Genomic DNA, 14792 nt, shown 5'->3' with positions numbered 1-14792 from the left:
TGATCTTTTATATCAGTGTTTCTCAACCTTGACAATTTTAAGGCATGTGGACTTCAACTCCCAGAATTCCACAGCCAGCATTGCTGGCTGTGGAGTTCTGGGAGTTGAAGTCCACATGCCTTAAAATTGTCAAGGTTGAGAAACACTGTTTTATATGCTTACTCAGAAATAAATCTTACATAAGTAATTCTGTGATAATTGTTTTGAAATGTGCACAAAACAAAACAGTACAAACCTAAGGATGGTCAAATGTATTTGTTCTCTGGATGCTATTTGATAACTCCTCCACTCATTCTCTCCAGCACAGTAACTATAGCTATAAGGAAATCAAAGGCTGCTCTGCAGTGATGGCTTTGGATAACAATATGCCAAAAAATTGAAAAATTCTAAATGGAAGTCAGCAACAATTTTTCCCTTTTTACAGAAACCAAAAAAAAATCACATAAGCTATACTTTTCTGTTTGTCTGAACTACAAAACTACTTATTGACATTTGGTAATTCAAATGCAACAATCGTGTTATCAACTTTGATCATCATGAAATAGTGAGCAGCCAACTGTTATTAGAAAAGAATTGTGGATCAAAAGGAATATTGAAGTATGAAGCCAGAAACGAGTTGGTTCTTAAAAACATAGTAGCAATGATATCATATTGGAAAATACTCAGATTATAATTGCAGTAACCTATGTTTATTTTACTACCGTATTTAACAGCAAACGAAGTTCCCTATTTAAAATTTCTTTCAGGAATGAGTGAAGGCCCCACAGTAAACGGAGGCAACTGGAGTGAAAAACCCGTTAAGATTTCTCCTCAGATTGGTGCAGGTGAAGAGAAATGGACCACAGGGTCCTCTGCAGGTAGCAAGAGGAAGAATGAGACATCCGCCTGGGGAAAAGATGCTGGAGATAATGGAAATGGGAAGGATTGGGGAGTATCTCTGGTTGGCAGAACCTGGGGTGAACGTACTTTATTCTCTGGTATAGGTAAGATTAAGTGCTTGTTTCTCCTGGCTTGTTTGGTTTTGGTTTTGTGAAAGGACTAAAAATAAAACTTAGAAAAACATGAGAATGTTTCCTTAATTTCCTGATCCTGGAATTTTGTTTACTTTTCAAAGCACAATAACCTCAGTCTAGAAAGGAGGGCAGGGTGTCAGTTAAAGCAGAATATCTACTAAATTATAATGGGGTTTCACACATGCATAATACATGCATATTATATTTCTTTAAAATGGGAATGAGATTTTGTGCAAGTGCAAAAGCATGCTGACTTGCTTTGATATGTGGGAGCCTCTCTTAGGAATATGTTCCTAATTGCCAGTGGGGGAAAATATATGATATGAGCACACACATACTATTTTTTTTGTTGTTGTTGTTGTTAACAGCTTGGTCTGGAGTGGATGGAAGAATTAATACTCCTGAACAAAGTTCTGCTTCATTTACTCCCTTGGGACTAAATCCTACAGTCTCTGGTATGCTTTTAACAGACATCTAATAAAAGAACTACACATGTGTCCTATTTATGGCATAGCATGTTCTACTCTGGTAAAATCCAAAATTTGAAGTATTTTTTGCCTCACCAAGTTCAACTCAATATATTTTCAACATATGGAAAAGGGAAGGATTGTGCTTGTTCTTTTTATGAAAATAATGTATTGCCTAGGTCAGTGAAGCTGAATCATTAGTGTTAGTGACAACAAAGAAGCAAATCTGATGCATATATCCTATATAAGTAGTCCTTAGATTATTATGCTAGTTGGGAGTGGAATTCTTTTTTTTTTTTTAACAAATATTTTATTGAGTTTTATAAGGGTAACAAGGGAATAAGGTCAACAAAGGTAAAACAAAGGGGAACATACAAAAGGGTTAAACCAAAGGAAAGGGGTAAACACAAAGTGGGATTAATCCCACAAAATAACATCGCTTCAGCAAGTAAACCCGTCCGGGTATACATATTAAATCTTAATATCTTACAACAGCTTTCAATATAGTCATGTAAATAACAAGTTAGTCAATATATCTCATTCATTTACTAATTAACAATGCTTAATACTAATTAGTTGTAATAACTTTAAAATAGTAATATATTACTTATTGGTTACAATTTACTATATTATTAAAATAACAAATAACGAAAAAAAAGAAAAGAAAAAGAAAAGACAAGTTCATACAAATAATCATAAAATATAAATACAAATTATCAATTATCTCTTTAAGTTTCATAACCTTTTCTCATTCTATCGTGTTGCTAACCATTGGTAAAAAATTTCCCATGTTTTAAAATAAATTGTGTCTTCTTTCTCTTTCATTTCTAAAGTTAATCTATCCATTTCTGCACATTCAAGTATTTTTGTTATTATAATCTGATCAGTTGGTAAATTTTCATTTTTCCAAAATTGGGCAAATATTATCCTTGCGGCTGTTAACACATGCAATATTAAATACTCATTCTCTTTTCCATAATTGAAGCCTAATATTCCTATCAAACAGAGTTCTGGTTTAAATTCTATCTGTATTTTAATCATCTTTTCTAGCCACATATGAATCTTAAACCAAAATTTCTTAGCATTAGGGCATATCCACCAGAGATGGTAATAAGTGCCTGGTTGTTGTTTACATTTCCAAGTTGGGAGTGGAATTCTTGTTGCTAAGCAATACGGTTGTAAAGCACGATGTCATATGACCAAATCACCTAGCAACAAGTCTCAATATCCCTGTTGCCATTGTCAGCCGAATATCTCACTGTTTGTGAGGCGAGGTCCCACTCTAATCCAAACCACTCTAATCCAAACCACTCTCGATATGATCCATTCCAACCCCAAGCCTCAGTACGATAAGAGACTGTCTTCTCTTCAGTTCTATCCTACCTGTCTCCCCCCCCCATCTCTGCCCTTTTGGCCATCTTGCATTCTGCCAGCCTTGTTGCCCTGCACTTCACTGGCTATGCTGGGCTGGCCTGCCACACCACCCTGCACTCTGTTTGCTCTGCCAGCCTTGCTGCCCTTTGCCACAGTTTGGAGAATGGCAAGTGCAGCCTTCTTGTGAAGTTTTAGAAAGCCTCAGAAATCTTCCAAAGTAGCACAAGAACAGCTGCTTCACATAAGGCTAGGCTGGGCAAACCTCCTCAATGGTGGGAAGAAGATAAAGGTTAGCTGGCAGTGGCAAGGCCAGTGAGTGCAGGATGCAAGGGTAGCAAGATGGCAGAGCAAAGATTATTTAGGGCAGCTAGGGCTTTGTTCCGTAGGCTGTGACGTGGGGCTTGAGGTGATACTCTATGGGGCTAAAGTAGAGGCATAGTGGTCATCGGCTGAGACTGCTGAAGGCCCCAGGCCTCTACTTTAGCCACTGCTGAGGAGTGCCACTGTGCAGGGCAGCCAAAGGGCAAGTAGGAAATAGGCATGGAAGGAGGTTGGAGTGCTGATTTTAAATCCAGATGGACTGCCAATTGCCCAAATTCTGATTATATGCTTATGGGGTATTGCAGTGGCTAATTTCAAGGGCTAGTTGTAGCTACAATTCATTCATTCTGTAACTTTGAATGGTGAATGAATGAATGAATGGTTATAATTTGAGGACTGTCTCTATCTGATAAAAGTTAATTGGAATAATGGGCCTACATATCATTCTCATGGAGTGACTGGGTATATATTCTGCCCTTTTTAGGATCCAATAGTGAATCTGTTTCTCAACCTAGTACTACAGATTTTCAGTGGGATTTAAATCGTAATCAGGCACCTGTTGATGACGAATGGTCTGGATTAAGTATGTTCCTTTTTAAAATCTTACCTGGTTTTGCTTAAGTTGCATTTATTTTTTTGCATTCATATTCCTATTCACAACTGTTCTGGTAAACAACACCAAATATTTATCCATACGCTTTCAAAATAGTTTTGCAAAAAACAAGTATAGATTCTTTGATCAACAATTAATGCTTGAAATGTTCATCCAAGCAAATTTAATCTAAAAAATAAACCAAATTTTTCAAACCAAAAAATGTATTATTTTCTTTATCAGTGCAACATCTACTTGGCTTTTTCTAAATTGTTTATTCAGCCATGTTCTACTTTTAAAATTTATTTCAATATTGTATCAATAATGAAAGATTTGAAAGGCAAATTTCAAAAATAATTTGATCAGTATTAGACTGCAATGTTCCTTCTAAATTTCTACTTTTTCTTCTATAGAGGACTAAAATTGATTCCTCTAAAGTACTGATCCACTATCCTTTATTTTTGTCATTCTATTTTGAATTTAAGGCTTTTCTATTTGTATCTGTGTAGAAGGTTGCCTTTAGCATCAGGGCAAGGTCAGAGAACTGAGTTGTTTTATCATTGTGCTTAATACTTATCTTTAATGATTTTAAATTTATTTTGGGAAGGAATATTTCAAATTCCTATCCCCAAGCTTTTGTTATTAAAATATGTGGCATGAAATTACATATATATTGCAAAATAGTGTATTCTTGCCTTATTGTCTTGTTCATCCACTTGAAACTTCTTTATTTCTCACAGATGGGCTTTCTTCTGCTGATCCGACTTCTGACTGGAATGCCCCAGCAGAGGAATGGGGGAACTGGGTTGAAGAAGAAAACCCTCCTTCCATTCCACAACTTGAAGAAGTATTATCTGAAACTCAAAAGGTATCAGATTAACAGTTGCTGCAATAATTGTTAGTAAGATGTGTACTGTTTGAGCTTGATGGTTCTCATTTTGTAGAAAGAACTAGAACACTCAAAGGTGTCCAAAGGATTGGCTAGAGGGACAAGTGGCCCTATAAGTCATGTCATCAAAAATATGACTTGTGTATATATATGTAATTATGTAAAAGCAGGTTTTGCATCATGACACTACCCTATGCATGTTGTAATTTATTGTTAAATTATAATTGGAGAAAGATTGAAACTAAAACTTACATTAATATTTGATTAGGGTTAAGGTACAAATGTGATATTGATGGATCTCTCTGGTTTTGTATTAGGTATCGGATGAAGAGAAAGAAAAGCCTGAAGCAGCTCAACAAAGTACTTCAAGTGGCAAATCAAAAAAGAAAAAGAAGAAAAAGAAAAAGCAGGGAGAAGAGGCTAACTCTCCTATACAGGCAAGAAACAATAAAGATTAGCCTTTTGAAGGCAATTTAAGATGAGCCCTGGGTGGATTAAACCTTAACTGGATTGCATCTGTTTTTCTTAATGGTTCATATTAAGCCATGATTTGCTTGATATCTATGCATAACTTATATGGGTTTTTTCCTTTAAATGGATTTACTACAAACTGAGTTTCCATAGTCATGCTTTGAATAATTGGGATGGGCAACCGACAGTTCGCAAAACTTGATCTTAATCTGACATTCTTTAACTTTGATTTCCTTCTGTTCTAAGACGGGAAATATGTGAAAATTATACTTTCAGCTTAAGTCAAACCTAAATTATGAAAGAGAGTCCTTTGACAAAATAGCAAATACTGATTCTGTCCCACTCATTGTCATGCACTCTGAAGCCCTCTTCCCTCCTTAAAAAGAAAAGTATGTTGCCTGCTTATGGAATATACCCAGAAATATGAGACTACTTTGAACCCATTAAGTCTATTCAAAGCATGATTAAATCTGGACAAAATAGAGTTTTTCTCCTTTGCTTCATATTTACATGGTTTATCTCTGAAGCTAATTGAAGTAAAAATATATGAATGTGACTATACCGTTCTGTTTTAATATTGCATGAAAACGTTGTATCATTGATAGCTTCTCACTAGGTTCCACATTCATTCATTCATGTTATTTTAGTAATGCCCCCAAACCTCATTCTTTTTAATGAGGTCATCTTTCTCCCCTATCTAGGATTCTGATGATCTGGAGAAACATGCTGGAGAAGAATTTCCAGAAGATACCTCAAAAGTTCAACAAGTGGAGATAACTTTCTCTTTAAAGACCGTCAGCACTAGTGAACAAGCTGAGGTATATATTAAAAGGGCATGCTAATGTCTGTTTATTTGTAAATCTTTCCTTCTTTAAGATAAGGTGCAAGCTTAGTGAAAGCCTGCTGCATTAATAGCTTGAAATAGGCACACTGTTAGGTATGCTTAAATTGATGTTTTCAGCATTTGGATAGGAATATTGGATAGGGTATTTTAGAGCAGGCTTTTTATTCAATATTTATTGTGATTTTATTATTGCCTGTTCACCGCCCTGAGTCCCGTAAGGGAGATAGGGCGGTATATAAATTTAAATAATAAATAAATAAATAAATAAAATAATAGATTTTAGTTAGATTCACGGGAATTTCCATCTAATAAGACCAGAAATGGTTCTAATCACAACAGCATCTGAAAAGCAGATTAGTTCTATAAATATTTCTGGTGTAAACCTCAGAAGCCGTTACTTATAAAAGAGAGTTATAACTTGGTGCATATGTTTTATATGATTCTAGTTTGATGCATGTGGGGCTTTTGCTTGATGAGAATGTTAATTATGGATCTTGGGGTTCTTTATGGTTAAGCAAAGATTTCTAAAGATAACCTATCCACATATTTTTGGATTGGATATTAGAAGATGTCAAAAGCTCAATATTCTGATCTACAATGTCTATTGTAGCCGAAGGAGATGCCCTCATTTGCTGTTTCTACTGAAATGTCTGTACCTGTATCAGAGAGTGACTCTGAAAAGATAATTTCCCAAGTGCCACAGATGCTGCAGGAGGCAGAAGTTATTTCTAATGTTAAGCAAAACAGTGTGCCTCCACCTCAAAGTAAGTGATTGTTTATATCAAATGCATATAAGGTTTATAAAAAGATATTTGCATAGTTATTAAAACTGTATTTAAAATCGAATTGATCTTACTTCAGGTGCAAATCTGGTGTTCCACTTACAGATGTTCAGTATTTCCTCTTCTAGTATTTTATAGTGCGTTGGTAACCTATGATGAATAACTTCTTCTTTTTTTTTGCATTTTTTTTTATTTTTCACCATACACCATACACCAAAAACTACATAAACATAAATCTTTTCTTCTAACAGAACAGTGCTTTACATTTTAAATATTCTTTACATCTTATATCCATGTAAAAGTATATTATCAAGTAATACAATATTGAAAACACAAGGAAGTTTTATAGCCAAAGAGAAAGACAAAATAATGCTGACTTCTGATAATATGCATTACTAGATTAAGTGAGTAGAATGCAATGTATGAATGACTGTAATAAATACAATTTAAAAGCACTCCTTGATTTCTCTTACTCTTTTAGCTAAGTCTGAAGAGAGCTGGGAATCCCCCAAGCAAATCAAAAAGAAGAAAAAAGCCAGAAGGGAAACGTGAATTTTCTGAAATGGACGTGTGTTGCAGAAACACTTGTCGTGGAGATTATGCTGTTTATGCAATAATTTGTGAACCTGTACAGAATTTTATATAACTTTCAACAGATTTTTTTTTTAAAAAAAACTGCTTTGAACACAACCATCTTTAAGAATAGGAACTGAATGAAAAAGCTGGTGACCTAATTTCACAGGAAATAACGGCATTACTGGAAGACTCATTGAAGAATGTATTTTCAAGCTATGGAAAAAGTAATTTTTAAAACCTTGGCTTTAAAACAGTGCCCTGTTTACAACATATTTCTATTTCCTGTTCACTGGAGAAAGAGGATTTGTCTTAAATATCTCTAATCATCTTTAAAATTGATACATGTCACTGAATGGTGGTATCTATCTTGAATCTGTTTAATGCCTAAATCAAAGAACTCTATTCAAATTTGCCATATGTTTCTAATATTTAATAGAATCTGCTAACCATGAAATTAATTATAATTACAGAGAAGCTGGTATCACTGAAGAATTTATTCTTGAATAACCTCTCAACCTAAATAATAGTTGATTTCAGAGTAAGCGTGCACTCAAATTGTGTTAGAACTAATCAATAAAAACATTTTTCCAGCAAAAAAGTGGATTAAATTAAACTTCAAAAACTTTATCAGAACTACAACATGGTCCCTAAAGTTGCTTCTAATAGTTTCTTACTTAAATTCTCAGATAATTTTAAGTTGTTGAGGCAGTATGTTCAAGCAGGCCTCATGGTTTTTTCTTATCTAAAATAGGAGTTTAGTTGGTGCCCTGTAATCTTGGTTCCCAGTCATTTTGAAAGCCATGATTCATTTCTCTGCCACTATTGCTTTTCTTTTTTTTAATTGGATTTTTTTAAATTCTTCAGAGATGTGGTAGAAAATGAAAAGAGTAATGATGGCTTCAAAACAGATTTAATTGATGTTGAGACCACCTGTATCAGGAAGTGCTTTTTTACTGCCTTAACCTATGTAGAATCTGTATCTAGAGTTCTTAAATGGGGTTAGCATTTTGTTTTTTGTTTTGTATTTTTTTAAAAAAAATCATGCAACAACAGCAATTGTAAAACAAACCATCTTTCCACTTGTAATTATGGATTAAAATGGGAGACGAACCATCTTTCCACTTGTAATTATTGATTAAAATGGGAGTTGAATTGCATCATTTTCAAGCACTATAATGACATCATGTTAAACAGGCAGGTATCTATGAATAGTGCATGCTCAGCCATGTACAACTGTATATAGCCTTTATGAAATGTTTGTGTGTGTTTAAAGGACCATAATTAACATAACTTGGTGAACAACTATTAAAGAAAAGCCATGATTATTTGATGTGATTGGCTTAGTTTTTTTTTCATGTGGCAGAAAACTTGTAACAGCTGTAACCAATGGTACTATTAACTCTCCCATAATGTCTAATTGTGTACATTTAAAAATTTTCGTAAAATTAACTTGCAATGCAAGAATAATTAAAGCAACAAACTGGATTTAGTTGTTTTGAAGACAAGCCTTATTAATTGATAGTGTTCCTAATGAATTCTAATGTGCACAGGTATTAACTCCTGTTTCAGGAACATGGCAGATGTTTACATGTTCAGATGTTTGTTTAATTCAGTGACATTTCTACATCAATTTTGTTAAAATAAATTGAGCAAATTGATAGCAGTGTGTTATTTATGGGAAGGGAACTCGTGGATAATATTTTATCACAATAAAATGGTATCCCAGAAAATTCTTGGTAGCCAAATAGACTGTACAACAACTAATTTTAAAGGGTATTGAATATGCTAGTTATGTCTGCTCTTCATTGTGATTTTTAAAATTCTTCATATGTATCTTAAGTATGTCACATAATCAATTTCCCAGTTAAGACACTCTTCTTCACTTGACCAGATAAAAAACTGCCTGTTATCCCATTTTAAGAACAGCTTTTGACACTGAAAAGAAATGTTTAAGCTTGTCCTAAATCAGTGTTTCTCAACCTTGACAATTTTAAGACATATGGACTTCAACTCCCAGAATTTCACAGCCAGCATTGCTGGCTGTGGAATTCTGGGAGTTGAAGTCCACATGCCTTAAAATTGTCAAGGTTGAGAAACACTGCCCTAAATCATACTATGATTCTTTCAAAATGATATTCATAACAATAGCAAGATTAGCCATTTGGCTAAAAACAGATCTGTTTTGGGACAGTTCGATGGTATTTTTATGAATATATGTCTCTTATATTCAACCAACTTTGAATAGTTTATATTGTTTTAGAAATGGTTGTGAAGAGTTGGGTAGTTGCTCACTAAAAAGTGGGAGTTTGCAAAATTCATTTGTTCTTAGTCATTGTGGAATATTTTTTGCAAAAAGGTCTTTTCAATGCTTATAGCATTGTTTTGCCATGAATACCATTCTTAATACCTAAATGCATAATACCTAATAAAACTAAAAATTATAAGTGATCTATCTCTGCAGTCCATCTGAACTGAAGAATGTCATTTTTTTAATTATGTCTACCACCATCCTAAATTGTCTGATCCAGCTTTTAATTTAAATGTTCAGTTATGTGGATGTTTATATTTAATCTGACCCCCATTAGGATTTATACCTGTAGATGGCAGATTTTTCCTGAAACTTTAGAATATGCAATCAATTAAGGTGAAAATGATCTTTTTGTCACCTAAGAATGGGATATTCATAAAATGTGAAGATGTTAAGTAGTGAAAATGGCAATGCCATAAATTATTTCATTCATGTACTTAAGCTACCAAGTTGTGCAATGACAACAGTTTCCCAGAATAGAGTTGTATCAGTATAGAAGGCAAAATAAAAGTGTGCATCCACTTTTGCATTATTAACAATAGTCTTTATAACCAGATATACCTGATATCTTTTTATGATACAAACAGAACAACCAGCTAAACATAATGAAGTCCATGAAATGTTTTCCAAGGAAACATTTATTTGTATATACAACTTTACACAATTATATGTGATAGGATAATCAATGCATATTTAATTTTTCTTTCTTTTAGGCTATGCAGTACTAATAGTAAGTATATTGGAGTGAAAAAATTGTGAAGTTGGATGAAAACATACTATTTTTTTAATATTAAAAATTACAATATATATTTACTAAATAGTACATGAAGATTTCACATCTATACAGAAATGTCTTTTTAGTTTTGCTCTTTAATCTTTTTTAAAGTTATATGCCTTTTCATTTCCTTATATGAGATCTAAGTTTCAGGTCAGTCTTCAACTGTTCCAGATTTAAATCAGACCAAACTTCCTGATATCAGTGCCAATAGGCTGCAGGTATGAATTTATACGGAAGTTTATTTTTTCTTAGTATCCCTGTACAGAATTGCTCTTAGATTGGAAAGTCAGAGCCAATATTATCTACAAGGCATCTGCCCCAAACCTTCTGTTAACATGACATAACAGGTTGGTTTGACATGTTTGTCTTGACTTTACGTGTTAAGATTCTGTTTTTTTAAGCATCAGTGACAAAATGGCAGCTGTCACTCTAAATGCAATCATCTTGTGTTAGATCTGAACCTAATTCTGTAATATACTTTGCTAAGCATTTTGGAACTTGGCATAAGTGGCACATATAATTCATTTTTATAACAAAAGTGTTTTAGTTGTGTAGATAATGTGATTTTTTTTAAAAAAAATGTAGATAGGGTTGTAAATGCAGACATCTTTTTCAGCACTGTCGTAACTTGCGTTCAAGTGAAAATGCCACTGAAAATGGATCATAAGTATGGTATGTTGTAATTTCCACCGGTTGCTTAGTGACCGGTCATAAATAAAAGTTCTTACCTGTGATCAATCAGCCACTTTTTGCCTTCCTCCAGCAATGCTCTAGACACCTCTTGTGCTATTTCTTCTCTGGTAGCTTATCAGTAAACCATGGTGCTCTATGAGATGTGCATGCATAGAGCCCACACAGGTGCAATTCAGCCCAAGCCCCATCACATGAGCTTGCCAAGCCGAGACAAGGGCATCTGGACTGTGTGCCAGAAATTCCCATATTTCTAAGAATATTCTAGAACTTTTGACATTAATGCAACTTAATCCATGAAGCACATATTGAGTTCTTTTGCATATTCTTTAACTTTTTCAGCAATAATTGTGATATCCTTAGACAGCCCAAATCTGGCCTAGAGGTTATTATTACTCTCTGAAGCAACATGTATGAAGGGGAAAACTGGATTTTCCTGTAGAGTGTATTCTGATGTAAGAACACAATCCAATGTGAATACAGCATAGTGGTTTCACTCACAACCAATTTAGATTGCACAGAACCAAATGTTCAAACACTGCAAAAAATCTCACAACCAGTTAGCAAATAGGCAATGCTTTTCTCTTGGCTTCAGTAAGCCATTTTCAATTTAATTATAAATTGATTTATATTTTAAAGAGTATTATACTAGTCCTTAATAATTTGAACTAAACTGTGTGGCCAGCACTTAGGATTTAAATAGTGTTCTCGCTTCATAAGGAGAAGATAAAAATACAGATCTAAAGTGCCTGTAGTTTCAAGATATATGATTATGCAAAGTGCAGGGTGTGATATATATTAAACAAAATAGAAGAAATACCAATAACAAGTAAAATTATTTAGTTGTGCAGTATATGTCATTGCATATTTCTTTTTAAATAATGCTGTTCTTTTTACCATTTTGGAGTTTTCTAGTCATAGAACAGGATCTCTACAGGGCACAAAGAACCTCATCTCAATTGTTGAAAATCTTATTGAGGTTTTTGACCAACAGTGTATAAAAACAGATGAAAACAGATTCTCAAGATGCCAAATTCTGCACCCAATTTCTTATTTCAACTTGTTTGTAAGGTTGATTCTGTTGAGGACAAATCTTCGTGGTAGTTTCAGAATGATGAAGACATTCAGCAGCCTCAAGAAAATTTAAGTTTTAATGTAGAAGGAATTATTTCACTAGTAATGGCACATAAGAAAATGAATACTGCTCAATTTAATATGATTCAAAAAAGTATCTCTTTTTCGCATCCACTTGAATCTGGCAGATAAAATGTCTGAATTCTATTTCTGAAATGAGCAATGTAAATTAAGATCATATTTGACTAGGCTGGTTAAGCAGTGTTTACATGTGCATGAATGAATATAACCAAGCCCATGTTCAGATTTAGATTGTGGCACTAAAAGCAATGAAGCATGTGTATTCACTCTTATTGCATTTGTCAGTTTCCATTCAGGTACCCTGTTCAGAATTACTTGGGTCCTGTTAGGGAAGGAAAGGTAGAATAATATATCTTCAGACAGTTGTGACAAGTTTGTATGCGTATTTACAAATAATGTCATTCCTATTGGCTTAAGATTCCATGCCAGTTGCACAGGGTTAATATAGTAGAGGCTGTGACTTGCTATATGAGTTGGATTTTTGCAAACTTGTGAAGCCTGAGGGAATTGATACGATTTTCTAGGAATAAATCCTGACTCTTTGCTCCTTCTAGGCAGCTAGAGCAACAGGAAGAGAACATAGCAAAAAGAGCTTTTTCCCATCTTCAGCTTTACATCAATTATAAATCATCCTGGACAGTTAAATCCTGGCAACAGTGACTCATGCCTTCATTATCTTACAATTACAGTACTGCAACATACACTACCTGGGGCTGTTTATGAAGATGACTCAGATGCTACAATTTATACAAACTGCAGAGATGAGACCTATTATCCTATTGCACAATATAATTTATTCTTCAGTACTTGCACTAGTTATCTATATGTTTCTGAGCCCAGTTCAAAATGCTGGTTATTATCTATAAATATGGCATAACATCAAGTTGTTTTAGGGTCTCTCACCTTCAAAATGATTCTTCCACTCTCACAGTTAGACTTCTGCATCATAGCCCTGAAACTTAGGATTATTTTGTTCCCAGAAGTACTGCTGCCCCCCTCCTTTGTTGGATTTCCACAGGGCTGTCAAAATTATTTCATTTAGACTTTGCAGGATAGTAGTGATCTGAGTTGTTGTTTGGGGTTAAAATTCACTATTGGCAGTTATCTTGTATATTTATATTTATTTATATATTTATATTTATTTATACCATAAACCATCCAGAGCCATGAGATTGTCAATAAACAAATAACTGCAATAAATAAATAATTTTTTGGAGACAGGTTAAAGAAAAAAACGACCTCAATATGGCTTTTTTTTAGATGCTATAAGCATAGTGACTTAAAATCATGCTAAAGTGGAGTTCAAACAAAGGATCTTTGACACACATAATCAATCTGATTAGAGCAGGATATAAGAAGAATCTTATATCTTATTATATGCTGATTTACCGCCAGCTTATCAAATACTTAGGAGCCAAGGGCTTGGCATTAGAAGGAAACCTATCAATATACCAGCCAGTAGGAAGGCATCACATAAACACAACTCACAGAACAGTCCAAAGAATGTATTCCAGTAGAGAGAAATTCCCTGAAGATGGGCTCCAGCATTAATCCAACAGCTCAGAAGAGTTAATCTCTGGTCCCGATGACTGACCCAAATTCAATCTTGCATCATTATCCTGGGACACGTATATTTGCCTTCATTCATAAGAAGAAGCTGATTAGGTACAGAGATATAGCAGAAAAGGCCAGCTACATACATAAATCAGTTCCCAGTGCCAATTATTATAGAATAATGTTGTTAGCACATTTTAATGCATTTCATTGAGTGTCTCCCAAGGAAAATAGAAGTAGACAGTCTGTGGGGCTCCATCACAATTGAAATAATGGCTTATACTCTATACTATTGTAAATAATATTATGTCCTTTCTTTTTAGCTGACTTATGTTTTAGCTGACTAATTACCAATTAATTAATTTTATTTGCATGACTGCATGAGATATTGCTCAGAAAGATCACTAAGGTTATTTGATGTTTGCTACTCAAGGCTCTCAATGAAGAGAGCTTGCTTCACATAGAAACAAAACCAGGGATGGGAATAATGCTAAATTATTTCACATCATGGGCAAGTGACAAAAATAGTTACATTGGTGGAATTGATAATTTCACACGGAAAATACTTTTTTTCTAAATATATTTATTTAGGAAACGCATATTTAATATACATTTGGGTATTACATTTCAGATTAGAGCAGCTGATCTAGTATGATCTAGTATGGTTTAGTGCAGTTTTATTTCCCAACTAGTTGGCTATCAGAATGTAGACTACAAACTTATGTAGTCTCAAACTTATGACCACAATTGGGATCGAAATTTTGACAAGGCAGTTGTTAAGTGAGTCATACCTGATTTTATAACCTTTTTGCCACCGTTGTTAAGCAAATCATTACAGTTGTTAAGTGAATCATATGATCATTAAATAAATCAGGCTTCCCCCATTGATTTTGCTTGTCAGAAGCCAGTAGGGAAAGTTGCAAATGGTGATCACATGACCCCGGAACACTGAAACCATAAATATGCCAGTTGCCAAGT

At 34.1% G+C, this 14792-nt stretch overlaps 1 protein-coding gene across 2 annotated transcripts in view; it reads left to right on the top strand.

The window, feature by feature from the left end:
• MTDH (metadherin) overlaps positions 1-8810 on the top strand; it is a 19435-nt gene extending 10625 nt beyond the window's left edge. Inside the window, exons 6-13 of one of the 2 annotated variants that reach the window (XM_015813485.1) lie at positions 747-983; positions 1382-1468; positions 3660-3758; positions 4508-4635; positions 4974-5093; positions 5829-5945; positions 6582-6735; positions 7235-8810. In XM_015813485.1, the coding sequence (XP_015668971.1) occupies positions 747-983; positions 1382-1468; positions 3660-3758; positions 4508-4635; positions 4974-5093; positions 5829-5945; positions 6582-6735; positions 7235-7305 (1013 nt within the window). In that variant the 3' untranslated portion in view covers positions 7306-8810. The remainder of the gene's footprint in view (positions 1-746; positions 984-1381; positions 1469-3659; positions 3759-4507; positions 4636-4973; positions 5094-5828; positions 5946-6581; positions 6736-7234) is intronic. The other variant, XM_029283650.1, reaches the window with a different exon arrangement.
• Positions 8811-14792: the final 5982 nt, after the last annotated feature.

Source organism: Protobothrops mucrosquamatus, unplaced genomic scaffold (assembly GCF_001527695.2).
Source record: "Protobothrops mucrosquamatus isolate PMUCROS unplaced genomic scaffold, P.Mucros_1.0 scaffold_69, whole genome shotgun sequence".
Taxonomy (NCBI): Eukaryota; Metazoa; Chordata; class Lepidosauria; order Squamata; family Viperidae; genus Protobothrops; species Protobothrops mucrosquamatus.
Note: the sequence above shows the minus strand (reverse complement) of the source record. Positions and strands in the feature narration are given on the sequence as shown.